This window comes from Microcaecilia unicolor, chromosome 1, assembly GCF_901765095.1.
Source record: "Microcaecilia unicolor chromosome 1, aMicUni1.1, whole genome shotgun sequence".
Taxonomy (NCBI): domain Eukaryota; kingdom Metazoa; phylum Chordata; class Amphibia; order Gymnophiona; family Siphonopidae; genus Microcaecilia; species Microcaecilia unicolor.
Window position 1 is genome coordinate 495,018,996 of NC_044031.1, and position 27,406 is coordinate 495,046,401.

At 45.5% G+C, this 27,406-nt stretch overlaps 1 protein-coding gene across 2 annotated transcripts in view; it reads right to left on the reverse strand.

Annotated features, from left to right (window-relative positions):
- Window positions 1–639: 639 nt before the first annotated feature.
- TMEM68 (transmembrane protein 68) overlaps window positions 640–27,406 on the reverse strand; it is a 97,642-nt gene continuing 70,875 nt past the window's right edge. For both annotated transcript variants that reach the window (XM_030214506.1, XM_030214498.1), the window contains 2 exons: window positions 22,589–22,728; window positions 640–8,326 (listed from right to left, as the gene is read on the reverse strand). In XM_030214506.1, the coding sequence (XP_030070366.1) occupies window positions 8,222–8,326; window positions 22,589–22,728 (245 nt within the window). In that variant the 3' untranslated portion in view covers window positions 640–8,221. The remainder of the gene's footprint in view (window positions 8,327–22,588; window positions 22,729–27,406) is intronic.

A 27,406-nucleotide genomic window follows, 5' to 3' on the forward strand; every position in this document is an offset into this window, starting at 1 on the left:
CTTTTGCCGCAGGCACAGCCCATACCATTTGCGTAGGTAGTAGGATCCTCAAGCCCCGCCAGCTGAAGAAATCTACAGCCACCCCAAGTCAGTAAAGCTAAAGCTTGGCATTCAGGAGCAGCAGCACGTTGAGCTGCTGACACCAGCGCTCAATTATGCTCCATTCTCTGTGAAAAATGTGCATGCCTTGCATCAGCAGCTCAACATGCATTGCTGACAGTAGGCGGCTTGAAATTTCTTCAGCTGACAGGGCTTGGGGATCTCCACCAGCAAAGGAAATTAAAACTTAAATTTGGATTGAGGGGGAGGGGTAGAAGAGGAAATAGGGTGCCTAGTGGCCCCCACCCCCTAAAAACTGTATCTCGCTATGCTACTGATGATCTAGGACTGGAGTACTGTTGATAACAAAATAGGGAAAAAAAAATCAAATATTCCTACAGAAAAAGCTTCAGAATCAAAACCTGCCAGTTCTTACTTTTCCATCGTTGGCATTAAAAAAAAAAAAAAAATCTTCCTTTTTCTCATTCCATATTTGTGTACTTAAAAACAAAAGTGGTGTTTTACTAAAGGTTAGCACATGTTATCTGCCACAGAACCCATTTTATTCCTATGGGCCCTGCTGCAGATAACATACTCTAGTCTTACTCTTTAGTAAAAGATCCCCCAAAATGCTTATGTGCTCAAAAGTTTTTTTTTAAACTAAGTGAAGAGAGTTTTTAAGCTAAGTGCTGAAGTTAAAAAAACAAATTGAGCACACAGGCATTTTTGTTTTTGAGTACAGAAATATAGAAGAAAAAAAAAAAAAAAAAAAAAAAAGGCAAAAAGGGACTTTTTTTATGCTGATGATAGAAAAGTAAGAACTGGCAGGTTTTGATCCTAAAGTTTTTCTGAGGCTTTGTCCTTCCATTTCCTAAAGTCTGAGGTGATTCATATCGGCAGGAGTATTTGATTTTTCCAATTTTGGCTATGCAGCTGACCCATAACATACAGTGCATTATTTGAACTATCCACAGGAGCAAAAAACATTGAAACAAGCCAGTGAAATTTGCCATTTTGTGTCATTTGTTAGTTCACTAACCAGCAAGTTTATGGCTGCCAAAAGTCATTCCAAATCTCAGATAGCCAGATAAGTCAGATAATCAAAACCATTATTCAATCATGAGTTTATATTTTATATATGGATTTCTCTGATCAGAATGAATCATAATTCAATCAGTCTACAACATGAAAATTTAGCCTTAATGTTGTATAAAGCTACACAATTTCTGGAAAATTCACACAGAGCTAATTTGGTGTATAGAGAATAAATCAGAGCTCCATTAAATATGATTAGGCTATTGTTCCTGCAATGTACTAAATCCTGCCCCTCCCCACCACCACCCCCAATGGGAATATCATATAAAGTGCATGAAATAAAAGGAGATATGCTTTATATTGTCATATGGGTGACTGGCATGCTACTGCAGAATCATCTGCATGAGTATCTCTCTAATGCTTTATAAATAAAGGAGAAATTATGTCTTACCTGATAATTTTATTTTCTTTAGTCAGCGACACTATTCTGAACCAATGAGTGTTATTCCCTTCCTACCAGCAGGTGGAGGTAGAGAAAACTGAATTCTGCCAATGGCATCACCAGCATAAGCAGAGGTGCTCCCTGGAACAATCCAGTCCAAGCAGTAGAAGGTCCCTTTAAAATGCTCCCATGCCCCATCAACCACTGCAGCTGCAATGATAATAAAGCAAGCAAAACACCATAGAGTGGTACTCGCCACCCTGTATATACCAGGATATAGCTATATCATGGGAACCCATATGGCTGCCAATCAGAAGAAGAATTTTTCTCTTTTTTTTTTTTAAGCACTGAAAAGAAAGCAAAGAGCACACCCAGAACCCAGGGATGAGGTCATCTAAGGGCGGGACTTCAGAACAGTGTTGCTGACTAAGGAAAAGAAAATCATCAGCTAAGACATAATTTCTCCTTTCTTAGTCTTAACTCCACTGTTCTGAACTAATCTGTACCGAAGCAGATCTATTGGGTGGGGGAAGACAAAGCCTCCCCGAACAACAGCCCTGCCAAAGTCCGAGTGGGCTCTGGCCAGCACATTCAATCTGTAGTGTTTAGCAAAGGAATGAAGCAATGACCAAGATGGTCTTGCAAATCTCTTCTGGCGATGCTACCTGGGCATCCGCCTAGGAAGCAGCCTAAACCCTAGTAGAGTGGGCTTTGAAACCCAGAGGCAATGGATGATGATTCTTGCCCAATAGCTGCCTTAATCCACCTCACAATTAATTAAGCAGATTCAATAGCTGCCTTAATCCACCTCGCAATGGAGGCCTTTGAGGCTGCCTAGCCCTTCAGAGGGCCATGGAAAAGAACAAAGAGGTGGTCCAAGAGACGAAACTTGTTCGTCTCCTTGAGATATTTAAACAGCATCCTCTAGACATTCAGCTTGTGAAGCTTCCAACCCTCCAGCAATGATCCCTGCACCACCATGGAAGGCAAACAAACCTCTTGATTCACATGGAATGGAAGGAATGGAAGGAAAGGAAAACAGCGAAGTCGATGAGAATGGCTGGAGACCTTTTATTGTCAAATTTGCAAACTGACTTGACACGGACCATGTTTCAGCGACAGGGACTATGTCAGGAGCCTGTAGCTTTCACATAGAAAATATGAGTCTAAAAATAGACACAACCTTTCTTGGCTAAACAATCAAAAACTGGTACCAGTATCAAGAGCTGCTGCTGGAGCTAAACGAAAGTAATGTGTCAAGTGATTCTCCCGCCAAACATAGTTTCTGTCTATTTTTAGACTCTTATTTTCTATGTGAAAGCAACTCACTCCTGACGCAGGCCCTGGTCCATGTTGAGTCAGTTGCGAATTTGCCTATAAAAGGTCTCCAGCCATTTTCATTGACTTCACTGTTTTTGTTTGTTAGCTTTGTGCAGCATGTGGACTCTAGCTTGTTTGCCTCACATGGAATGGAGCCACCACCTTCGGAAGAAAGGATGGTACTGTGCTCAAGGACATGGAATCCTCCAAGAAGGCGAGCTAAGGATCCCGACATGATAAGGCCTGCAATTCAGAAACCCTCCTAGCAGAGGTGATGGCCACCAAAAGCACCATCTTGAGGGTAATATCCTTGCTGGAAGCCAAGCACAAGGGCTAAAACAGAGCCTCGGACAGCACCTGGAAGATCAGATTGAGGTCCCAAGAAGCCCCTTCAGAAACCAATCTACCTCTTTAAGCAAAGCCAGAGAGATGCTCTTCTTCCTCAAACAGCTGGACCCTCAGGGAGCTCAAGGCCATCCGCTGTTCCAGTCCCTGTTGGAGAAAACCCAAAACATCGGGAACCAGAGCCCTCCAGAGATGGGGACCGTTCCCTACACCAGGATTCAACACACGCCAGACCCCGACATAAGCCAGGGATGTAGAGAACTTCCTGGAGTGAAGCAGGGTAGAACGCACTGCAAAGGAAACCCAACACTTCTCTAATTGTAACCTCTTAATGTCCATACTGAAAGCCAAAAGAGATTTGGATCCTCCATTTCTACTGGCCCTTGCTGGAGCAAACTCCAACCCCTGGGTAAAGGAAGCGGGTCCTCCACCAGCAGATGCTGGAGATCTGCATATCAAGGTCTGCAAGGAAAATCTGACGCCACCAGCAAGATTAAATGAGGATGACATGCAACCCTGTGCAACAAGTAACCAATGAGAGGCCATAGAAGAAGACTCATGGTGGGTCCACTACTGGTCAAGGCTGTACCAGGGCACCTATCCCGTTACAGGCTGGGTCCCACTAGCGACTGAAAAGCACTTCACCTTCACATTGGCTCTGGACACCATCAAGCCGAACTGAGGAAGCCCCCAGTGGTCCACAAGGAGCTGGAAAGCCTGAAGCCTCAGCTCCTGTTCTCCTGGATCCAGGAGACCACGACTGAGAAAATCCACCTGTACACTGTCTTTGCCTGCAATCGGGACGCTGAGAGTGCCTGAAAATGAGTCTCTGCCCACTAACAGAGACTTTCCGGCTCCAGGGCCACTGCCAGACTCCTGGTTCTGCTTTGCTTGTTGATGTACACCAATGCCATGGAGTTGTCCGACTGCACTCTAACCGCTTCACTTCCAGGAGCGGCTGAAACTCCTGCAGAGCCAGATGGGCCACATGGGTCTCCCGGAAGCTGATGGACCAAGATGCCTCTTGGCTTGACTAGGTGCCCTGTGCCACATGCCCAAGACAGTGAGATCCGTAATCAAGGAGTCTCTAAACCATGGTAACCAGCTAAGGAGGATCCAGAGGGATCCATCTAAAAAGGATCACCAGACTGTCCTACCAGGCTAAACTTATCCTTGTCCTGGGTGTCAGCAGGAGAGAACGATGTAAGTCCTGAAAGGGCAGCACCCACTGGGACAACAGGCCTTGCTGTAGTAGATGCATGTGAGCCCTCTCCCACGGCACTACCTACAGAGTAGCAGCCATGGAGCCCAAGAGCTGCAAATAATCCCAAACTGTGGGCTTCGGGAGATCGAACAACCGGTGCAAGTATGCCTGGAGCTTCTCTGCCTGCTCCTCCAGAAGAAAAACCTTCCGTCTGGCTGTGTTGAAGCAGACCCAAAGATACTTCAGGGATTGAGACAGGGCCAATACCTCGTGGGCTGGATCACTACCCAGCCCATGGATTCTAGGAGGGAAATGACCTGCAAAGAAACCAACCCTGACTTCCGAAGCCAAGTCAGCATGAAACAGCCAGTTGTCCAGGCAGGGATGAAGCTAAATACTCTGACACTGAAGGTGCACAGCCACCAGCCCCATCACCTTGGAAAATGTGTGGGGTGCCTTAGCCCAGGCAAAGAGCAAGGCCTGAAGCTAAAAGTGCCGCCTCAACACACAGAAGCACAGATATATCTTGTGGTGATCCACAATGGGAAATGGAAGTAGGCCTCCCTGAGGTCCAGGGAAGTCAAGAACTTCCCCGGCTGGACTGAGGCAATGACTGAGAGACGTGATTCCATCTGGAAGTGCTGGAGTCACAGACAAGCTTCCACCCCCTTGAAGTCCAGGATGGGGGGAAAGGAACCATCCCTCTTTAGGACTATGAAATAGATGAAGTACCTGTCCAAGCCATGCTTTGCTGGCAAAATTGGTTCCACCACTCCTATATCACAGAGCTGCTAAAAGGTAACAACAACAGAATGGAACTTTAGAGCCGAGCTGCAGGTAGAGGTCATGAAGGCGTCTAGAACCGGACGGGCAAACTCCATGGAGTACCCACTCTCAACCACCTCCAGAACCCCATGATCAGAGGTGATGTGGAACCACTTATTGTAGAAGAGACAGCCTGCCTTCCACTGGAAACAAGGGGCCCAATGGAATCCCATCGGGCAGGCCAAGCGGCTGTGGTCCCACCTGAGGGTCTGGCTCGCTTGGGGCCTCAAAAGGACCCCTGCTTGAAGGCCCTACTCTGCCCCCATCTGGGCCGAAGGTTGCCAAGTGGACCTGAAGTGGCCTGCCCCTTGAAGCCGCGGATTGCTGCGCACCCTTGCACAGCTCAGGGAGACAGAGTCATGCTCCCCCATATTCTTCACCAACTTCTCCAAGTCATCACCAAAGAGCACATACCCATAAGGACAGCTGACTCAAAATCTTCTTGGAAGTCGCACCTATGCCTAATGGCGAAGCCATAATTAACAGCAACCCCTGATACCGCCAACTAAGTAGGAAGCCAGACTGACCATACCGTAGGCTGCAAACAAAGAAAAAAAGTAACACTGGGCCTTCAAGACTAAGACAATAGTGGTTCTTTATTTGACAAGTGACCTGGCACGCACCTTGTTTCAGCGCAAAAAGCGCCTGCCTCAGGGGTCAAGGTCTTTGTTCTGCAGTATGTGTCTAGGTCCGATGCCTCAGGTGATTAGAAAATATCTCATAAGTGAGCGTGTCTGTAAAGGAGTTACAGTCGCAGTTGGAAGATAGAGCTCCGTGAGAAGCCTTCTTATCTCTCTGAATGTCTGTTTTTTTTGTTTGTATACTCTGTATGTATGCTGTATTACCCTATTTGTTTTGTACATACTGTAGGCTGTCCTGGACTCCAGGCAAGAAATTTCCAGGGGCTCCAGCAACTGATGGAACCAATGAAGCATGGAGCTACATAACTGCCACAAATAACCTGAATGCTAGAACCCCCACTGAAAAAGCCAGGTAGAACTGCTGCTCCAATTCTTTTCATGGAGCTCCATGAAAGCCGAGCCCCCTTGGACAAGTACAGCGGTCACCTACATAAATGCCGTAACCAGGGCATCCACCCTCAGAAAACCAACACTTCACAACCTCCTGAATGAAGGCAAAGGGGTCGGGAAGAGCCCCGGCGAATCCGAAGGGACTATCCGGGGACTCCCACTCCACCCTCATCAAGCAGAGGCTTAAGCATAGCCAAGGCATCCAGAACCTCGTCTAAGAGACAAGACAGCTCCTCATGACAAAGGAGCCGGAACCCATGGGACTCCTCCGTAGCCTCCCAACAGGGAAGGTCCTTGAAAATGGAGTCCATGTGGGACTGGGAGCTCAAGAGGACCTCCGAGTCCTCCTCTTCTCCCTACAAAGAACCCAGATCCTTCAGAATGACCAGACCAATTCCACAGTGCCAATCCCCTTGGGGCCACTATAGGCCCCCCACCCAGAAGAGGGTTAGGACTAGGATTAGGTCCCCAAGAGGGGCCCTGTGAAGGCCTACTTAACCAACTGGGTCAAGCTCTGAAGCCAAAAATCCACTGGGGCCCCACCAAGACCACGCTGCTGAGGGACCCAGAGTGGACAAGAATGAAAAAGCCCATCACATGACCAGGGAATTTTTCTCTCTCTCTGTCTGAGTGAATTGTAAGAGAAGAGAGGATTCTGTCAAATTGCCCTGGCAGGAACAGTGTTTGAGAGCAATGTATCTATTTGAGCTGAAGAAGGGAAGGGAACAGCAAATGCAGAATGCACACTGAGAGAAAGGCAGACAGACTGAATGAGCCACAGTTATACACTATAAAAATAATTCATTACCCCTGCTCAGCTGCTGGCTCTGAAGGCTGCGTAGCATGTGCTGCCTGCATGCCCTACCCCATGGCAGATGCATGCTGACCTGACTGCCCCGGCCTACCATGGCCCAGGGCTCCAGCATCTCTGCTGTCCCTGACTCTCTGGGTAAGCCTAGAGGGAAATTTCCTACTTAGTAATTTACAAATAGCATTAGCTTCTGACAAAGGGCATGAAGCTAGCCAGGTCGAATGAATTAATTTTTTTTTTGGTATTATGTGCTGCCAAAGTGAGCACTTTTGGAAAGCCTGGGACCTGTAGGGGGAACCTGTGGGGAGTACACCCAAACAGAGTGAACAGGCAAGAAGGATGGTGGGATGGGGACCCGCATCCTGCGGGCAATGCCCCGCAGGACCGAGCCAAAGCCTTACACAGTGGTACTAAGAAGTGCAGTACCAGGGTCTCATGTACTGTTCTGAGTTCAATCAGGTACAATCCTGAAACTGTAACCTGGGAGCAGTCATTAGGCTCAACCACACTGGGCAGCCATGGCCAACAGAGTGGGGAGCTAGGCCAGGGACAGGAGCAATGCCAGCATAACGTAACACCTGCTGAAGATAGGGAAAAATACTGGATTGTTCCAGGGAGTACCTCTGCTTATGTTGGTAATGTCACTGGCAGAATTAATTTTTCTGTACCTCCACCTGCTGGTAGTAAGGGACCACATCCACTGGTTCAGAACAGTGGAGCTAATGCCTAGAAAATGAGAATGTGCAAATATGCAAAGAAGCCTACAAAAAAGTGGCAAAAATGATTGTATACTGCAAATTGGTTTCAGTCTGAAAATACGACATGCATAAAACATATTCTATTTACCAGAAAAAGAAAAACAGTCTATAAAGCATAGTACCTTCAACTAGGATGATACATATAGAGCGTACCTTTATGTTTAGGTGCTGGGCAAGCTATTTTAAAATGGATTTATTTATTATTACTATTTATCAATTTAAGAGATACTAGGCATTTGGGAAACAAAACACTGCATCTTGATTACATTTTACTAATACCAGAAAAAAAAATCAAATCCTTTGAAGAATCATACTGTAATGGGGATGGCTTTTTGTATAAATTTACAGTTCAGGAGTTGCGTTAACATGCAGGTTAAAACAGTAACCCTTCACATTTGTGAAAAATGCACTTTAGCTTTCTTTTTGTCTTCTGTGAAATCGTTCTAGCAGAGCTTGAAAGATATTTCCTGGTATTCTTTGGTGTTTGTCTATTAATGACTGGATTGCAGACTTCGTCTGTAGAAAAAGAAAAAAAAAAAAGAAACAGGGGGTATAGAAAATACATATTTTTTCACACAGCAGGCTAGAAAATGTGATGGACTGCAAGGATTGTTTTCATTGTTCATCTGTGTTAGAGAGTATTAAGTTCTCACTAATTGTTTTATCAGCACTTCTATGTTATGATTACAAGTTGTTCATTTGTTTCCTGATGTATCTTGAACATAGCGTATGAAAATTGTATTGTCTGTGATAGGTCATCAATAAAATTGTTTAAAACTAAAAAGCACATCACTATGTAACTTTAACAGCTTGGACATCAACTCAGGGAATGTAATTAGCATTTTTCAGAGTACAACAGCTGATCCTCAAAGGGCCCATCTGTACTGGGTCACCTAAGCTGCTCTATGCAGACACAAAGCCTGAACTGGCCAAATTGATTAGTGAAACCTAATGCTATAACAGAAGCCAAATACCATGTCTTCAAACAGCAGAATCTGGTGTTAATTGTTCAGGCACTGACTTGAACAGAGCTTATCCAAAACATGAGTCTTGTGCATTGATCTGTACAAAACAGGCTAACTGCTGTCAAATAAAATATATACTACATCAATATAACCAGTCTTGTACTGTCAAGAAAACTGTTATTAGTTAACACCAAAGTATTTTGCTATTTCTAATCTACTCGGCATGTTTCAGTGCTGTACCATGCTGCGTGCAAATTTATAAACAAGTATAAAGCATGCTCTTGGATATTTTATTTATTTGCAATGATTTGACATACCAGCCTAATGATTAGTGCAGTGGGGGCTGACAGCCAGGGGAACTCGGTTCAGTTCCTACTGTGGTTCCTTATGATGCTGAGCAAGTCACTCAGGGCCCTGTTTACTAAGCCGTGCTGTAGGCGTGCTAGAGTTTTTTTTTTTTTGTAGAAGCCAGGGGACAATGAATGAAATAAACAGATAATACAAATGAATAACATATCCTGGACAGCACAATGTAAGAGAAATTGTCAAGCTTCATTATTTTAACAAGAGTTCCCCCCCCCAGTAAAGAACCCCCCCCCCCCAAGTATATATCAATAAGTAACTTGGCGTGCTAGCATTTTTAGTGTGTGCTAATGCTAGAGACACCCATAGAAATATATGGGTGTCTCTAGCATTAGCGCATGCTACATTTTAGCGTGCGCTAAAAATGCTAGCGCACCTTAGTAAACAGGGTCCTTAGTAAACCAGGGTCTCAGGTACAAAACTTAGAATGTGAGTCCATTAGAGACAGAGGAAGTATGTAATATGTAAACTTGGTTTCACTACAGATAGGCAGTATATCAAGAATCTAATAAACAAATTCACAAGCCAGAAATTATATTCAGAACACAGATAAAATAACATTTAAACAAGATAATCATGTTCATTTTTGGATACTACTTTAACTAACATGCCACTCTAACAAATCCACATCTATTTCCATGTCCAGTAGTGTTCCTTTTTATCTGAATTCCCATTACGCAGATACTCCCCAAATCTAAGAAAGTATGGCAGTCCAGCTCATTTGTTATCCACTGTTCTGATTGTTCCTCCATAAGAACACTTAACTGGCAAAAAATGGAAAAACAAAAGTTCTCTCAATCCAACTAGCATAAAGCTACAACACAGAGAGAACCACGCAAGTATTGTACAATGAAATTGCATGAACAGTGATATTATGAAAGATTTTTTGTGTTGGGGTTTTTTTGACCAATGATTGAGTTGCCGCTAAAGATGTGTTGTGTAGCCACAAAGCAAAGTGGATGTTATAACATCTTGCGATATCCGAGGTCCTTTCCCCCCCTTTTTTTGAAGTGATAAGTGGACCTGTATGGTTCTCTATATGTTGTAGTGTTCAGAAACAGCTGTTACCACATCCTCCAGCAACGAGTTCCAGTGCTTAACTATCCTTTGAGTGAAAAAAATATTTCCTCCTATTTATTTTTAAAGTATTTCCATGTAATTTCATTGAGTGTCCCATGGTCTTTGTACTTTTTCAAAGAGTGGAAAATTGATTCACTTTTACCTGTTCTACATCACTCAGGGTTTTGTAGACCTCAATCATATTCCCCACCCACCTCAGCCCTCTCTTTTCCAAGCTGAATAGCCCTAACCTCTTCAACATTTCCTAATACGAGTCTCAGATCAACTGTTTGAAACACAAGGTGCTGCATAAGGAAATCGATTACACACTGAATGGTTCAAACATCGCTCTCACACTCTAAAGTGTACAGATTTGAATTCCATAGAAAAATGTCCGGATGCTAGTCTTTTCCGATCAGTTATGAGGTAAATAAATGTGAGAGACTCTGCACTTTGAATAGATTAGAGTTTTTGATGCGACACTAGCACACTCTGTTTTTAAAGGGGAGGACAAGGGATGGGAAAGTGGATCTGCAGAAGACTGAAACGCAGTAGGGAACTGAAAAGGCAGGGGGAGGAGCAGTAGGTGTGGAAAGGTAGGAAGTGGGGATCGAGCTTCAGAAACCAAGGCCTGGTCTTCAACATTTGCTTAGGCCTCCCGATGTTTGGGATAGATAGGCATGCAATGGGTGTAGAGGGGAATGTTGGATGCTAAATACACAGCAAAGGATGTAACCTGCATGTTTACTGGGTATTGTCAAATCTTGAAATTTTACTGTCAGATTTTCTATGTGAGTCATTGGCCATGAGCTGTTGACTAAAACAGATTTTTTATAAAGAGATGATTGAATCATGAATGAATGAGGCATGCACAGACAGCAGCCAAGGTTGAAATCTTAAGCTAACTCAACCCTTTTTGGTTCTGTTACCAACCCTGAAATTGTATAAATGCACTTAAAATTGCATGCACAAATTTGGGCACGTGCCCAATTTAATTAACGACCCAATTAGCACCAATAGAGTGCTAATCATTTCAGCACTAATTGGAATTAATTGAAATTTACACATGCATTTTTAGTCACGGGGATCCTAGCATAAATTTTACACGTGGCTCTAAAAAAGGGGTGAGGCCATAGGAGGATCATGGGCAGATTAGGGGCTTTCCTATAATTTATGCGCACTATTATAGAATTAAGGGGATCCACCCCTAATTTAGATGCCAAAATTTACACCAGGATTTACTTCGTGTAAATCCTCATTTCTAAAGTTAGGCACCGATCCTGGTGATAAGTGTATTCTACAAAAAGTGCCTAACTTTCAGTGCTGTTTATAGAATAGTGCTTAGCGTGTTATCTTTCGGTGTCGATTATAGAATTTGGTCCCATGTGTCCAAAATACTTTTCATTTCTAGAAAAACTGTCTCCCTTATACAAAATAAACCAAAAATGGCTCTGTATGAAAAAAAAATTGTCACACAATTGTCTGGATAAAAACCAAATCAAATCCAGTACTTAGTAACTTTAAGAAACAAAAAAGCCCATAAAGGCACATGGAGCTGAATTACCTTTCACTCCTTCAATACTAAGATATTGGATATAGTATCCATTTTTTAAGACAAGTCCCCCCCCCCCCCCCCCCCCCCATTTTCATAGTGCTTCAGTTGTAGGGCAGTGGCTTTCAATGCTAAACAGCTGCATATACACTATTGGGCTCATTTTCGAAAGAGAAGGGCACCCATCTTTCGACACAAATCAGGAGATGGGCGTCCTTCTCCCAGGATTGCCCTTTTCGGCATAATCGAAAGCCAATTTTGGGCGCCCTCAACTGCTTTCCGTCGTGAGGATGACCAAAGTTCCCGGGGGTGTGTCGGAAGAATAGCGAAGGCGGGACTGGGGCGTGCTCGTGCTTAACACATGGGTGTCCTCGGCCGATAATGGAAAAAATAACTGCTTTCCGTCGCAAGAACGACCAAAGTTTTCGGGGGCATGTCGGAAGCATAGCGAAGAAGGGACTGGGGCATGCTTAACAAATGGGCATCCTTGGTCGATAATGGAAAAAAGAAGGGCGTCCCTGACGAACACTTGGCCAACTATACTTGGTCCTTTTTTTTTTTTATGACCCAGCCACAAAAATGTGCCCTAAATGACCAGATGATCACCGGAGGGAATTGGGGATGACCTCCCCCTACTCCCCCCCAGTGATCACTAACCCCCTCCCACCCTAAAAAGAAATGTTAAAATATTTTTTCCAGCCTCTACGCCAGCCTCAAATATCATACCCAGCTCCATGACAGAAGTATGCAGGTCCCTGGAGCAGTTTTAGTGGGTACTGCAGTGCACTTCAGGCAGGTGGGCCCAGGCCCATCTCCCCCTTCCTGTTAAACTTGTGGTGGTAAATGTGAGCCCTCCAAAACCCCCTGTACCCACATCTAGGTGCCCCCATTCATCCCCAAGGGCTATGGTAGTGGTGTACAGTTGTGGGGAGTGGGTTGGGGGGGGGGGGGCTCAACAAACAAAGTAAGGGAGCTATGCACCTGGGAGCTTTTTCTGAAGTCCACTGCAGTGCCCCCTAGGGTGCCTGGTTGGTGTCCTGGCATGTCAGGGGAACCAGTGCACTATGAATGCTGGCTCCTATATTCTGGAGTTTGCTCTGAGCTCTGCTAATTTTGCTGCAGATTCAGGTGGATTCTTGTGAACGTTGATGGAGAAATTTGCCAAATGTGAGCTGCAAAGATTACAAGGTTTTACTATCAGATCAGAGTTACTTAGTTGACTTAGATAAATAGACCCTGGTAAGGAAATAATAATAAAAAGTATGTTGGTCATTTATGGAGAAATTGGGTCCTACCTGATAATTTTCTTTTCTTTAGTCCTACCTGAGTAGTCCAGGACCTGTGGGTTATGCCCATGGACCAGTGGATGGAGACAGAAAAAACAAAGTAGTGAGGCACCATGCAACCTCAGAGTAGACAGTTGCATAGGGACAGAAATCTAACCCGTTCCCGTCCATCCCCACTGCAAGTAACCTCTCCATCTCTACCCCAGCCCACTCATTCCCCACTGCACAGTCACTTGACCGCCCATTCCCAAGACAGCCAGATTCTATAGCAGTGAAATCACTGGTAAAAGTAACATAAATGCATTTTCTTCGTACTCTGCTAAATACAAAATTTAAAAGATGTGTACATTTTCAAAAAAGCAAACATCCATGAGCGGCATGTCCCCCTTTCCTTTCCCTCTCATTCATAAGCAGCATGTACCCCTCTCCATCCCCTTTTATCATCCCCCCCATCTATGTACATCCTTACCAACCTTTTTTCTAGCTCCTCTCCCTCCCTGCACTCATAATTCATCCACCCTTTTTATAGCCCCCTCCTATCCATCCATCCACCTCACCTCCCCTCCAGCACTGAGTCAGGGTGCCCTCCCTGAACGTACCTAATGCACTCTGGTGGTCTAGTGGCCTCTTCAGGGCAGGAAAGATCCCCAACTCTTTCCTGCCCACTGCTGCTGATCCATTCACTGCCGCTGCTTCTTTAAAATGGCTGCAGAGACTTCAAGCGGTGGCCTTGCAAGACTTCCGCTGAAGTCTCGCGAGGCCGCTGCTTGAAATCTCAGCAGCCATTTTGATGAACCAACGGCAGCGGGCAGGAAAGGCTGAGGATCTTTCCTGCTCAGAGAGGCCACTAGACCACCAGGGTGCATTGAGATACGTTCGGGGAGGGCACCCCGAGTCTTGGCGGGGGGGAGTGGAAGGCTTGCCTGCACTTCTGCAGAAACCTCCCCAGGACCTGGGTCCATCCCCGTGGAACTGAATAGGATCCACGCAGAATTTCTGCTAGCCCTTTTCCCATGCAGCTCTCTAAGAGTGACTAAGCAATGGTGAACAGGACACACTCATGGCCAGCTCAGGGGATAACGGCTCTCTGAGCCAACTTGCTCGGTCAGCGCCTCCTCCCCTCTAGTTTCGGCATCTTCCCCCCGCCCCGTCTCTCTTTCCCCCTCCTCAGCCTCCCCTCCCCCTGAGACCGGCACTGCTCCCCCACCTTTCTCACGCCCCTGCAGCCCTGTAAAGTTTATACCAATTGCCAGTGGCGGCAGCAGAATGACAGGTTGCCTTTGGCCAGCCCCTGGGTCTCCCCCCCCCCCCCCCCCATCGTGTCCTACCCAAACGAAATTGCATCAGAGGAGGCAGGACACAGCAGAGGAAAGACCCAGGGGCTGGCTGTGGCAGCCTGTCATGCTGCTGCTGGCAACCAACATAAAATTTACAGGACCATGGGAGAGTGAGAGAAGTGAGGGAGCAGTACTGGGCCCATGGAAAGGGAAGGGAGGGTGAAGAAAAGACAATCTTTAGACTGGGTAAGGTTAAAAGGATAGGTATTTTGGAACCCTGGGCCAGAGCCTCATCTGGTCCAATGGTTAAGACAGATAAAGTTGTCTAGTATTTCTTTCTTAGAACATAAGAGTAGCCATACTGGATCAGACCAATGGTCCATCTAGCCCAGAATCCTGTTTCCAACAGTGGCCAAGCCAGGTCACAAGTACATGGCAGAAACCCAAATCGTGGCAACATTCCATGCTAACAATCCCAGGGCAAGCATTTGCTTCCCAATTTCTGTCTGAACAGCAGACTATGGACTTTACATAGTAGAAGACGTCAGAAAAAGACCTGCACGGTCCATCCAGTCTGCCCAACAAGATAACTCATATTTGCTGCTTTTTGTGTATATCCTACTTTGATTTGTACCTGTGCTCTGACTTTTGCTCCAGGAACTCATCCAAACCTTTTTTTAAACCCAGATATGCTAACCGCTGTTACTACATCCTCCAGCAAACAATTCCAGAGCTTAACTATTCGTTGAGTGAAAAAATATTTCCTCCAATTTGTTTTAAAAGTATTTCCATGTATCTTCCTTGAGTGTCCCATAGTCTTTCTACTTTTGGAATGAGTTAAAAGTCGATTTACTGTTACTTGTTCTACACCACTCAGGATTTTGTAGACCTCAATCATATCTCCCCTCATCCATCTCTTTTCCAAGCTGAAGAGCCCTAACCTCTTTAGTCTTTCCTCATATGAGAGGAGTTCCATCCCCATCATTTTGGTCACTCTTCTTTGAGATACGGCGACCAGAACTGAATGCAGTACTCAAGGTGAGGTCAAAACATGGAGCGATACAAGGGCATTATAATATTTTCTAATAATTCCTAGAATCCTGTTTGCTTTTTTTAGCTGCCGCTGCACATTGAGCAGAAGATTTCAACATATTATATGATGACACCTAGATATTATTCTTGAGTGCTGACCCTCAAGGTGGACTCTAGCATCAGGTAACTATGCTTCAGATTATTCTTTCCAATGTTCATCACCTTGCATTTGCCATATTAAATTTCATCTGCCATTTAGATGCCCAGTCTTCCAATTTCCTAAGGCCTTCCTGCAATATTTCACAGTCCGCACGTATTTTGACAACCTTGAATAGTTTTTTGCCATCTGCAAATTTAATCACCTCACTCGTCGTTCCGATTTCCATATCATTTATAAATATGTTAAATAGCACCGGTCCCAGTACTGATTCCTGCGGCACTCCACTGTTCACCCTCCTCCATTGAGAGAAATGACCATTTAACCCTACCCTCTTTTTTCTGTCCAATAACCAATTCCTAATCCACACTAGAACACTGCCTCCTATCCCATGACTCTTTAATTTTCTCATGAGTCTTTTATGAGGAACTTTGTCAAAAGCTTTCTGAAAATCTAGATACACTACATCAACTAGCTCATCTTTATCCATATGTTTATTCACGCCTTTAAAGAAAGGCAAGACTTCCCTTGGCTAAACCCATTGTAATCCGTTGGGTTGGTCGTGAGCCCTTGGGCCCTGGCTGAGGCCAGCGGGGTGCCGACCCAGGCCAAGGGGAGACCGACCCACCACCACACACCCCAGATACACAATACCCCTAAGCTACCCCTCCCCGCAGTCCCTCAGGAAGAAGGGAAATAGGCAAACAGGCGGGCCTCGCAGCCGAACCGGAACCCACGCACACAGAGCCACTCGTGCGGGCCTCACGGCCAAACAGGAACCCAGACACACACGGGGGGGGGGGGGGTGAAAGAACCCAGAGGGCCCCCGGGACCCCAAAATGTCAGACACGAACTGAACACCAGCGGTAGGCAGAGGGAGAAACAAAAGAACAAGAGCGGGCCACGCCCACCCAGGGGACTAGCGCAGGGCAGGGGAACTAACACAGCAACCCCCAAAAAGGGTTAGGAAGCCCCAGGCAGAAGCCAGAGGAACCAGACACAAAAGGAAGGCAGAAAACCTTTGCCTCAAACCCACAGCAGACCGAGGCAACCAGAACACAAAGGGTTAAGCTTGTAGAGCCAGCAGGCACTCCAGAGAGAGAGAGATCCCTAAATCAACAAACAGAGAGAACAAACACACTGTCAGAGGCAGGGACACAAAACACACAGTACACAAAGGGTTAAACTCACTGAGCCAGCAGGCTGGGACACTGGGAAGAGAAATCCTTAGAGTAAAGAAACAACCAGAGAGGACGCTCTCAGACAAGCAGCCTAGCTGAGACGAAAGCTGAACAAAGCCCAGCCCCCACTGAGGAACAAGCAGCTGGCTTCCCACAGAGAGCTGCAGCCAGCGAAGGGAAGGTCAGCTGGAGGCAAGAGAACTAATTAAACACACTGCCCCCAGCTAACACAAACAAGGGAAAGGAAAGAAATCCCTGAACAGGGAACTCAGATCAAAGTCTGAGCACAGAGCACATTCTGACCAAGAACTGCGGCTTTCAAGTCACCACAAGAGTGTGAGTAACGCCAAAGCAAGGCAGGGAGTAACACGCAGGCTTAAGTAGACTCACAGACGTCAGCACAAACCCTGGCAGCCAATCAGAAGAGACGTCTCCCCTCTCTCCCTGCCAAGCTGGCAGAATCATAATACCCATGCTGTCTCTGTCCAATTAAATCATGTCTGTCTGTGTGTTCCATAATTTATTCTTTATAATAGTTTCCACTATTTTGCCCGGCACTGATGTCAAGCTTGCCAGTCTGTGATTTCCCAGATCACCCCTAGAACCCTTAAAAAAAAAAAATCGGCATCACATTGGTCACCCTCCAATCTTCAGATACTATGGACAATTTTAATGATAGTAACCTAACAGTAGATCAGCAATTCCATGCTGAGTTCTTTGAGCACCCTGGGTTGTATGCCATCTGGTCCAGGTGATTTACTACTCTTTAATTTGTCGATTTGGCTCAGTACATCTTCCAGGTTCACCAAGATTTCTTTTTCAGTTCTTTTAGCAATTTCCTCTGCCCATGGGTCCTGCAGGGATCCTTTTCTCTGTTTTACGGAGGCAGGGGTATCTGTCAGAATAGTGCCTTCATTCCTTTAGAGGTTATTTCATTATTCCTTTTAAATTAAGTTCTTGAGTTCTGTCTTTTTCTAGGGAAGACTGCGGTCAAGAATATAAGATCTTACGTTTGTGGGATGTTCAATGGATTCTAATGCATTAACTTAAAGTGACAAATGAGTTCTGTAGATCTGATAGACTCTTGATATTTTATGGTGGCCCTAAAGAGGATGAAGCAGCATTTAAGACCACTATCACATGCTGGCTTAAAGAGGCTCTCTCTTCAGCATACATTTTAAAAGGCAAACAGCTCCCTTTGGGAGTTTGTGCCCATTTCACAAGAGGAATTTCTGCCTCGTAAGCAGAAGACGGATTAATATTGCCCTAAGGAATTTGCAAGGTGGCAACATGGTCTTTGCTAAATTTTTTGTTACTCACTGTAGGATTCACCTAAGCTTTAAAAAAGTTCAATTGTTCTCTGTCCAGAAGAGGTACTGTGAGAGGACTTCCAGAAAGGGAGAGAACTTCACTGGTGAGATATTTGCTGGGAAATTGCTTTAAACTTGGGGAAAGGTAGACTTAGGTAAACTCAATGTCTTTATTTTGAGTTATTCTGCTTATTTAGCAAAGGCAGTTTAAGGAATAGTTTCTTTTTAGCATTTAAAGTCTCTATTACAGTTTCATAGGCTAGCATTAAAGGGACCCATAGAGGGGCATCTATTAATAACAATACAAATAATAATCATCATCATTATTATTATTATTAAAAAAACACCTAAATACTAGCGTAGCCTAGCATATAACTAACAACTGTAAAGAACTTCAGTTTAAAAACTCCTAGTCCATTAGCAACTTAATTAAGAAATTATCAATAATAAATGTGGAGGAGTGGCCTAGCGGTTAGAGAACCGGTCTTGCAATTCAGAGGTGGCCGGTTCAAATCCCACTCCTGCTCCTTGTGGTCACTTAACCATCCATTGCCTCAGGTACAAACTTAGATTGTGAGCTCTACTGGGACAGAGAAATGTCCAGTGTACTTGAATGTAAACTCACCTTGAGCTACTACTGAAAAAGGTGTGAGCAAAATCTAAATAAATAAATGAATAAGATGCAGGCAGCAGTCTAGCAGCAAGATGAGGGCTATCCAATCTTTTACACTGAGTGTCACATGTTTGATTTTCACCCAGCTGGTGAGCAGTCATATATGTATACTCAGTGCAAAGAGCTTCTAGCAGTCAGGGAACAAGTCCGATCCCTGGAGGCTAGAGTAACAGATTTCGAGGCGCTGAGGCATAAAGAGAGGTATATAGAGAAGGCCTATATCCAGTCTGGCAACCTCTGTGCTGCCATGGAGGAAAAAGGTGACCTGAAATGAGATCATCACATTGAAGAGACAAAAAGTGAACCTGTAGTCAGGACCTTTCACCCAGGAGATGCAATATCCTCTCGCACCAAGGATGTGTCTCCAGGGGCTTCTGCCCAGGAGGGAAGGGTTAGGACAGCTATTGTAGTTGGAGAATCAAATCATTACGTATGTAGATAGCTGAGTGGCTAGTAGATGTGAGGATTGACTGGTCACTTGCCTGCCTAGTGCCAAGGTGGCAGACTTCACACATCATCTTGATAATATTTTAGACAGTATTGGGGAGGAGCCAATTGTCTTGGTACATGTGGGTACTAACGACATAGGAAAACGTATGAGGGAGTTTTTGGAAGTCAAATTTAAGCTCTTAGATAGAAAGCTGAAATCTAGAATCTCCAGGGTAGCATTTTTGGAAGTGCTCCCTGTTCAATGCACAGGCCCCAAGAGAGAGGCAGTGCTTCAGAGTCTCAATGCGTGGATGAGACAATGGTGCAGGGAGGAGGATTTTAGAATTCTTAGGAACTGGGCAACATTCTGGGGAAAGGGAAACCTACTGCAGAAGGACAGACTCCACCTTAACCAGGGAGGAACCAGGCTGCTGGTATCAACATTTAAAAAGGAGATGGAGCAGCTTTTAAACTAGAAACTGGGGGAAGGCTGACATTTGCTCAGAAGCACATGGTTCAGAACAAGGCATCTTTGAAGAATTCCAGGGCTTTTTGAGGGGGTACTTGGGGGTACTGAGTACCAGCACCTTTTCTATTGTTTGCTAAAACTGACCCATGGTCCCCAAATTTTAATGAAAGGGTTTAGGCTCTACACACCAATTGTGCCTTGTCATAGATTCTGTGACTGGTTGCATGGGGCCTGGCTATTGTGGGGTGGATCGTTCAGTGATCACCCCACTCTTGAAGGGTGGACTGGCATTTGAGTCCTGGCACTTTTTTTGCTAGAAAAAATGCACTGAGGATATCATTAAAACAGGGAAGAAAGGGAAGATAGGGCATCCCGATAGTGAGATTTATTTATTTGTTACATTTGTATCCCACCTTTTCCCACTTATTAGTAGGCTTGCAAAATTAGTAGACTGCAAAAAAGGCCATAGTTGACCAGGTTTAACTACAGAGCAGAATCCAGCAGCTGCAGAGTTCTGCTTTACAAGTTTACCAAGCAGGCTGTTGGGTCATAAGAAGGAAGGGGTGGGGACGGATCTCAGACTCCTCTGTGAAGCCTCCTAGCTCTGTCTACAATTCTTCTTAAATTAGAGCTAACAAATAATTCAGAACCCCTGCTCAACTGATATCAGGTCCTCAGACCTGGGCAGGAGCTGCACAGTCTGCTGTTAACCACCTGCTGGAGACAGAGAAATACTGAGCACTCTGAGGCTGCACAGTGCCTGTATAGGGCAAATCACTCAGAATTACTTTTTCTCCATCTGCTGATCGACAGGTATAACCTACAGGTCCTTGACTGGTCTGGTATGGACACTAAGGAAAACTTCTTTGGCCTGGTAAACCATTCAGGTACAGGTTCTCTCACTGATCTATACCAGCTATCCCTGCTAAAATGTTAAGCCCTTCTTTTGTGAAAACTAAAAGCAGAAAGGAAAAATGGTATTTGTTAAAATATTCTGATATTAGCATAAATGGCAAATTCATGGCTATAATAGAACTGCAAATTAGAGATGGTAGCTGTTGTCAGAAAATGAAGCACAGAATTAAAATGACTGAACAGCTGTACAAATTTCTATGCTGCCATAAAGAACTCAGAAGCTGTTCACCTACATCCCTGATTGTTGGGAAAACCAACACAAGTAGCCAATTACTTTGTTACACCTCTGCCAAACATTCAAGTCCTTCTTCTCCTTTTCTCACAAGATCCTTTGCTGCTCCAAGCTAACTGGAGCTCTGTGGCAGCAGATGAACTGCTTGGATGCATGCTTTAGTCAAGCCTATCAACTCACTAATGAAAGGTCAGTCTTAATTTTTCTCTCTGCCATATGAATTCACCTTTTGAAGAGAACTGCAGTCTGCTAGAACCGCTCAACCATATTCTGAAGTACAAGCTTCAACAATGTCACAAAATGTCCCAGTGGCAAGCAGCATGACATGTACTGTCACAACACAGAATCGTTATCTTCTAACACATCTTAAAGTCCTGAAGGAGATGCCAGTACACATAGTATAAAAGAATGGAAAACGGTGGCTACTGAATACTGGATGTCAGTTGCTGCAGCACGACTGATAGAAGGCTGCAAGTGGCATGACCACATCACACCCTTCCTGCAAAAGGTACACTTGCTACCAATACCTTAGAGGCTAAATTTAAAACTCTATGTTTGATTTTCAAGGTCCTCAGACAAAATGGGCCAGAGTATTTAAAAGAATAAGTTAGCTCTTTACACACCTTTAAGACCTCTAAGGTCCTCTTAAGGATCATCACTATCTGTACTCTCATCAAAAGAAATTGTATGATGAGATACCCGCCAGTGAGCCTTCACAGTAGTCCCTATGCTCTGAAATTTACTCCCAGAGGGGCTACGTATAACTCGAGACTACCTCTACTTCAGGAAGCAGGTGAAAGCCTGACTCTTCTCCCATGCCTTTAATACATAGGATGACAGACTATACACGCATTCTGTGCCTGGACTAGCTTGCTACACACAATGTAACAGATCAGTTCCTTATCTCTTGCTTAACTACACAAAGGATTTGCTTAACTATACAAAGAATTGAGTTTAGCTAACCATCAATTTATCCCAACTGACTCTGTACCAAGCATCTTGTTCCTATCGTATATCTGCTCTTGGTCCCTCAGCTATATTGTAAGCCGTATTGTAGAAAATCTTTAGCATCATATCTATGTTAGTTGAATGTTCTAATGTATGCTTATTAGGTGTACCATTAGTATTATGCTAATATTGTATTATACCGCTGCTATTTGAATTCCAGTGCTGTTGCATGTGTATATTTTTGATACTGTTTCACGTTAGTTCTATTATTAGGTTTCAATTAACTGATTTCAAGTTTACCTCATTTATTGTACTTATGCTTATTCTTGGTTATTTTACTATTGTTATGCTGTTAACAAAATGGTAAGTTTTATGTTAAACTGTACATCGCCTCGGGTGAATCTCTTCATAAAAGCCGGTTAATAAATTCCAATAAATAAATAAATAAATAAATAAATACCTACTAAGGAAGTCCAACAGCCCACAAAAAGTTGTAAAGCTGTTAAGTTTTAGGGTGAAAAGCAATAAATCAAAATTGATCGATGATACAGCTCTCACTAGCCAAACTAGAGAAAATAATCCATAGGATCAGATCAGAAACTAATGAGCAATGGAACTGAGTTTATAATTTCCATAACCTTGCTTTGACAAAACAAAAACAGTAGCCCTTCATGTTATTTACTGCATAGGGCAAAATGTATGATTCTGCCCTATAAGATGTTTCCAGTATCCGTTTCCAGTAGATATTTTTTTCTGGCATTTCATAATTTAACACACAGCTGCAGTACACTTGTATTGGACAAGCAGTGATTTACACAAGACAAGTGGCTGATGGAAACAATAAAAAGACACTACAAAAAAGTGAAAATACTACATTTCAGGATAAGACAGTGGGGGGGGGGGGGGGGGGGGGGGGGGACATGGATTTACCTTTTCAGCTAGCTCTGCGGCTGTTATACCTGGAACATATGGTATAGGGTCTCCCAAGTATGTGCGAAATTTGACTGGAAACCCTCCATATGTAGGAACTAATGGCAATCGACACTTTTCATATAGCCATCTAAACACCCCTGTGTGAAAGTAAAATAAAAGCACAAACATTTACTGAGATTCAGATGTAGGGCTAACATTTTACAACAGAAACCAATGCTGGAAGGAGAGTTTAGCAAAGCTCATGTGTTGCCCAGATTTAGAACACATTCGGGGCTCTGCTTACCAAGCAGAGCTAAGGGCGCACTAGCGTTTGCTAAACACTAAAGACACCGATAAGAATATACGGGTGTCTCTAGCGTTTAGCATGCACTAATTTTAGGAATGCGCTAAAAACGCTAGCGCGTCTTAGTAAACAGGGCCTTTAAATTTCCACACAGTACTGAGTAGAATATCCACTACCAGATATTTACATACCTATCAACTAACATATGTCCAAGAAAGAGGAAAAAATGCCTATTTCTTGATAAAATTATTATAGAGAAGTGAAGACAAGGGAAATGAACAGACTCCTTCTGGGGTACTGACAAATAGCTGGTGTCTATTCTACAGGGATTTTAAAAAACCCTTTAAGATGATATGACAGGAATGCTTCATTTGTTCAGAAATGCTTAATCATTGTGAGAGCATGAAAAAAAATCTAAAATTTGAGGGGGAGGTAAACTGGAGAACCACTTTGATGAAGGGAAAAGGTGAGCTATAACGTCTGCAATAGAAAATAAGGATTCTGAGCAAACTGGAACCTGTTCCCACTTCGTATGCCTAATTTAATATAGAGGAACAACTCCACCCCTCAAAGAAATGCACTACAGACTTCTTTGCAGTATTTCAATCATCATCTCACCCTGTATCTCCCTGGTTTCTTAAAAGCGAATGCTACATACCTGTAGAAGGTATTCTCCGAGGACAGCAGGCTGATTGTTCTCACTGATGGGTGACGTCCACGGCAGCCCCTCCAATCGGAAACTTCACTAGCAAAGGCCTTTGCTAGTCCTCGCACGCCCATGCACACCGTGCATGTGCGGCCGTCTTCCCGCCCGAACCGGCTCGTGTTCGTCAGTCCCATATGTAGCAAGACAAAGACAAGGGAAGACACAACTCCAAAGGGGAGGCGGGCGGGTTTGTGAGAACAATCAGCCTGCTGTCCTCGGAGAATACCTTCTACAGGTATGTAGCATTCGCTTTCTCCGAGGACAAACAGGCTGCTTGTTCTCACTGATGGGGTATCCCTAGCCCCCAGGCTCACTCAAAACAACAAACATGGTCAATTGGGCCTCGCAACGGCAAGGACATAACTGAGATTGACCTAACAATTTATCCAACTAACTGAGAGTGTAGCCTGGAACAGAAAAAACATGGGCCTAGGGGGGTGGAGTTGGATTCTAAACCCCGAACAGATTCTGAAGCACTGACTGCCCGAACCGACTGTCGCGTCGGGTATCCTGCTGCAGGCAGTAATGAGATGTGAATGTGTGGACAGATGACCACGTCGCAGCTTTGCAAATCTCTTCAATAGTGGCTGACTTCAAGTGGGCTACCGACGTTGCCATGGCTCTAACATTATGAGCCGTGACATGACCCTCAAGAGCCAGCCCAGCCTGGGCGTAAGTGAAGGAAATGCAATCTGCTAGCCAATTGGATATGGTGCGTTTTCCCACAGCCACTCCCCTCCTGTTGGGATCAAAAGAAACAAACAATTGGGCGGACTGTCTGTTGGGCTGTGTCCGCTCCAGATAGAAGGCCAATGCTCTTTTGCAGTCCAATGTGTGCAGCTGACGTTCAGCAGGGCAGGAATGAGGACGGGGAAAGAATGTTGGCAAGACAATTGACTGGTCCAGATGGAACTCCGACACAACCTTTGGCAAAAACTTAGGCTGAGTGCGGAGGACTACTCTGTTATGATGAAATTTGGTGTAAGGGGCCTGGGCTACCAGGGCCTGAAGCTCACTAACTCTATGAGCTGAAGTAACTGCCACCAAGAAAATGACCTTCTAGGTCAAGTACTTCAGATGGCAGGAGTTCAGTGGCTCAAAAGGAGGTTTCATCAGCTGGGTGAGAACGACATTGAGATCCCATGACACTGTAGGAGGTTTGATGGGGGGCTTTGACAAAAGCAAACCTCTCACGAAGCGAACAACTAAAGGCTGTCCTGAGATCGGCTTACCTTCCACACGGTAATGGTATGCACTGATTGCACTAAGGTGAACCCTTACAGAGTTGGTCTTGAGACCAGACTCAGACAAGTGCAGAAGGTATTCAAGCAGGGTCTGTGTAGGACAAGAGCGAGGATCTAGGGCCTTGCTGTCACACCAGACGGCAAACCTCCTCCATAGAAAGAAGTAACTCCTCTTAGTGGAATCTTTCCTGGAAGCAAGCAAGCAAGATGCGGGAGACACCCTCTGACAGACCCAAAGAGGCAAAGTCTACGCTCTCAACATCCAGGCCGTGAGAGCCAGAGACCGGAGGTTGGGATGCAGAAGCGCCCCTTCGTCCTTTGTGATGAGGGTCGGAAAACACTCCAATCTCCACGGTTCTTCGGAGGATAACTCCAGAAGAAGAGGGAACCAGATCTGACGCGGCCAAAAAGGAGCAATCAGAATCATGGTGCCTCGGTCTTGCTTGAGTTTCAACAAAGTCTTCCCGACCAGAGGTATGGGAGGTTAAGCATACAGGAGACCCTCCCCCCAGTCCAGGAGGAAGGCATCCGGTGCCAGTCTGCCGTTGGCCTGAAGTCTGGAACAGAACTGAGGGACCTTGTGGTTGGCTCGAGATGCAAAGAGATCTACCAAGGGGGTGCCCCACACCTGGAAGATCTGTCGCACTACTCGGGAGTTGAGTGACCACTCGTGAGGTTGCATAATCCTGCTCAACCTGTCGGCCAGACTGTTGTTTACACCTGCCAGGTATGTGGCTTGGAGCACCATGCCGTGACGGCGAGCACAGAGCCACATGCTGACGGCTTCCTGACACAGGGGGCGAGATCCGGTGCCCCCCTGCTTGTTGATGTAATACATGGCAACCTGGTTGTCTGTCTGAATTTGGATAATTTGGTGGGACAGCCGATCTCTGAAAGCCTTCAGAGCGTTCCAGACCACTCGTAACTCCAGGAGATTGATCTGCAGATCGCGCTCCTGGAGGGACCAGCTTCCCTGGGTGTGAAGCCCATCGACATGAGCTCCCCACCCCAGGAGAGACGCATCCGTAGTCAGCACTTTTTGTGGCTGAGGAATTTGGAAAGGACGTCCCAGAGTCAAATTGGACCAAATCATCCACCAATACAGGGATTTGAGAAAACTCGTGGACAGGTGGATCACGTCTTCTAGATCCCCAGCAGCCTAAAACCACTGGGAAGCTAGGGTCCATTGAGCAGATCGCATGTGGAGGCGGGCCATGGGAGTCACATGAACTGTGGAGGCCATGTGGCCCAGCAATCTCAACATCTGCCGAGCTGTGAGCTGCTGGGATGCTCGCACACGCGAGACGAGGGACAACAAGTTGTTGGCTCTCGCCTCTGGGAGATAGGCACGAGCCGTCCGAGAATCCAGCAGAGCTCCTATGAATTCGAGTCTCTGTACTGGGAGAAGATGGGACTTTTGATAATTTATCACAAACCCCAGTAGCTCCAGGAGGCGAATAGTCATCTGCATGGACTATAGAGCTCCTGCCTCGGATGTGTTCTTTACCAGCCAATCGTCGAGATAGGGGAACACGTGCACTCCCAGCCTGCGAAGCGCCGCTGCTACTACAGCCAAGCACTTCGTGAACACTCTGGGCGCAGAGGCGAGCCCAAAGGGTAGCACACAGTACTGGAAGTGACGTGTGCCCAGCTGAAACCACAGATACTGTCTGTGAGCTGGCAGTATCGGGATGTGCGTGTAGGCGTCCTTCAAGTCCAGAGAGCATAGCCAGTCGTTTTCCTGAATCATGGGAAGAAGGGTGCCCAGGGAAAGCATCCTGAACTTTTCTTTGACCAGATATTTGTTCAGGGCCCTTAGGTCTAGGATGGGACGCATCCCCCCTGTTTTCTTTTCCACAAGAAAGTACCTGGAATAGAATCCCAGTCCTTCTTGCCCAGATGGCACAGGCTCGACCGCATTGGCGCTGAGAAGGGCGGAGAGTTCCTCTGCAAGTACCTGCTTGTGCTGGAAGCTGTAGGATTGAGCTCCCGGTGGGCAATTTGGAGGTTTGGAAACCAAATTGAGGGTGTATCCTTGCCGGACTATTTGGAGAACCCACTGGTCGGAGGTTATGAGAGGCCACCTTTGGTGAAAAACTTTCAACCTCCCCCCGACCGGCAGATCGCCCGGCACTGACACATTGATGTCGGCTATGCTCTGCTGGAGCCAGTCAAAAGCTCGTTCCTTGCTTTTGCTGGGGAGCCGAGGGGCCTTGCTGAGGCGCACACTGCTGACGAGAGCGCGCGCGTTGGGGCTTAGCCTGGGCCGCAGGCTGTCGAGAAGGAGGATTGTACCTACGCTTACCAGAAGAGTAGGGAACAGTCTTCCTTCCCCCATAAAAACGTCTACCTGTGGAGGTAGAAGCTGAAGGCTGCCGGCGGGAGAACTTGTCGAAAGCGGTATCCCGCTGGTGGAGCTGCTCTACCACCTGTTCGACCTTCTCTCCAAAAATATTGTCCGCACGACAAGGCGAGTCCGCAATCCGCTGCTGGATCCTATTCTCCAGGTCGAAGGCACGCAGCCATGAGAGTCTGCGCATCACCACACCTTGAGCAGCGGCCCTGGACGCAACATCAAAGGT